At 48.0% G+C, this 2,391-nt stretch overlaps 1 protein-coding gene across 1 annotated transcript in view; it reads left to right on the top strand.

The window, feature by feature from the left end:
- The window catches only part of LOC119585908, a 17,549-nt gene that overhangs the window by 12,897 nt on the left and 2,261 nt on the right, over positions 1-2,391 (top strand). The window contains exons 3-6 of the mRNA XM_037934630.1: positions 120-300; positions 467-644; positions 793-1,041; positions 1,442-2,244. Of these exons, the coding sequence (XP_037790558.1) occupies positions 120-300; positions 467-644; positions 793-1,041; positions 1,442-2,244 (1,411 nt within the window). The remainder of the gene's footprint in view (positions 1-119; positions 301-466; positions 645-792; positions 1,042-1,441; positions 2,245-2,391) is intronic.

Raw genomic sequence — 2,391 nt, 5'->3', positions numbered from 1 at the left:
ATAGTTAACTGGCATGCTTAAACTTTTCTTTACATAAATAAATCAGAAGGGGGTGTTAGGATACTGTTGAAAGCTTATTTGGATACTCTTTTATCTAATTGAAATTTCTTTTTCTCCAGGATTATGCAATGCCTAGTTATTTGGGGATCCAGTATCACCAGACTTGGCAATCTGCCAGTTTGGAGGCTGTCTAACAGCCATGGCAAATGTAGCCTTGGAGGACGCAGAGTGATATTTTTAGCACCGAACCAGTCATCATGGCAACAACCCCACACGGGGAACAAACAACTAACCGCCATGGTATGTGGGCTGCAGTGATGGGAGTGCCAATGGCAAATGGAAGCAACAAGCAAGAGCAGGTCGTGTGTGATACTTTTCGTCGTTCCACCTGTATGTAAGCAGGCAAGGGTGGGTTCCGAAGGAGGCAGGGGTGTTGTCACCTCACATCACTGACCAATGCCCACAGACAAGTGGCAGGGGGGTGCAGAAAGTGCAGCTGCAGCCTATACTAACTTACCTCAGGGGAGGGGAGGCTGGAGGGGGCCCTAAGAGTATGGGGGAGTGTCTGTGTCACTCTCCTATCATGCAGGAAAGCAGCAACGCGTGCAGGACGGAGTTAACAGCCAGGACAGATGGTGCTGGAGGTGCTGCGGCAGGAAGGAGGAGAGGCGGTTGTGGTGGTGGCTCCTCAGCAATTCCAACCCTATAATGAGGGAAGGAGAGGGGAGGGGGAAGGTGGCAACGTGACAATAGCTGCCAGTGGGAGCGTGTTACAAATTACACATCCTCAAGCTTCACATGGCTCATGGAGGAGGGACGGAACAGAGCAGGAGCATGCCGCAGCAGTAGGAGGAACCAGCACAGGGAACGGAACCTCAACTGGGCAGGTTAACGCCACAACCAGCTACTATTACACGCCCATTTTGAACTCTCAGCAGACCCTCCTTAGGCCAATCATGACAGCACAGCCGCCTCTCTACTCTCCCCTTCTTCCACCTCAGCAGCACACTTATGCCATGCCCCATGCATCACCCTCAGCTGGTAAGCACTTGGAAGTATATAGAAACCAGTTGAGATTAATATAACTCAGCTTGATGATGACTTATCCCATAATTTTTTTTAATTCTATGATTCATTCATTCTTGGAACATTTAAAAGTTACAGAACTGTTCTACAGGTATTCTAGCTTGATGCAGTGATTGCATTCTCTCTCAGTCAAAGTAGCAGATTTGTTCAAATAGAATGTAGCTGCAACTTTTATTTTTTCATGTATTTTCATGTACTTGACTTTTTTCAATTTTTAATAAATTAGGTATTGAAAGCCTCCTTCCTTTTATAGTTAATGTAATTTATTTTCTTTCATGCACCTTTTTCTGATTCCAGTTAAACCTAGATTTCAAGTTTTTGTTGTTGTTTTTTTTAATGCCAGGCTTTGTTTCAGGATCTACATATTTTGCAAACCTGAGTGAGAGCATGCGAGGGGGGTTAAGTGACATGATCCCAGGATCATCAGACAGCCTCTACAAGGAAGTGGGGCATCTGGGAAGACAAGGCCAGGGAACAGGCATCACTCACTCCTCAAAGCCTTGTGATGCCTCTGCTGACCCTCGGCAGTATGCCATGGAGGTGTGCCAGCGGAGATTACCACAGGAGGGAGTTTACAATGGCGGGACTTACCCATCATGCGGTGGGGAAGTGACGAGGCCCAACCACACTACTCATCACGAGCAGAGGGCGGCGTCCTATGAGGACTACTCTCGGATGGGGGTTTATACAGAGGATGGCAGCGGAAGGGGGTGGGAAGGGATGGGAAATTGTGGCACATCTCGCTCTGCCTCAGCTGCCAACCATACTACCCACCCCTACACCTATTCCTATACTGACTGTCGTCTGGATGCAGCCTGGAACAAGTGTGTGGCTGGAATGGGCATTGGGGGACCCATGGCTGGACCCAGTGGAGAGAATTTCCCCTCACAAGAGCACCAGGTGGACTCCCCTCAAGTGAAGACCACAGCCCGGGGTGCCACCAGCCACACCCTGGCAGTTAATGTCAATATGGGGATGCCTTCTGGGGATCCCTCAATGACCCGCTCCCACTACGATTATCAGCCCTTGCCAGGGGCTCAGATTCCACCCTTCCTGCCCTATCTCACGCCTTTGAACTATCAGCAAGTAACTGATGTTGTTGACAGGCGGGTTGAAACACGTACTGATCACAGAGCTGTAAATCGTTCAGATGTGCAGGTAAATCAGTAGTAGTTCTTATCTTTTCCCTATGAGTATAGTATGCAGTGTCTTTAACCTATATACTAGTCCAAGTCTTCTGAAGTCACATGTGAGCATAAGCATACTTAAACATCTTAATGCTACATTTTTGCATGTACACATTTC

Source organism: Penaeus monodon, chromosome 20 (genome assembly GCF_015228065.2).
Source record: "Penaeus monodon isolate SGIC_2016 chromosome 20, NSTDA_Pmon_1, whole genome shotgun sequence".
In the NCBI taxonomy this organism is placed as follows: Eukaryota; Metazoa; Arthropoda; class Malacostraca; order Decapoda; family Penaeidae; genus Penaeus; species Penaeus monodon.
This window is presented reverse-complemented; position numbering and strand designations above follow the sequence as displayed.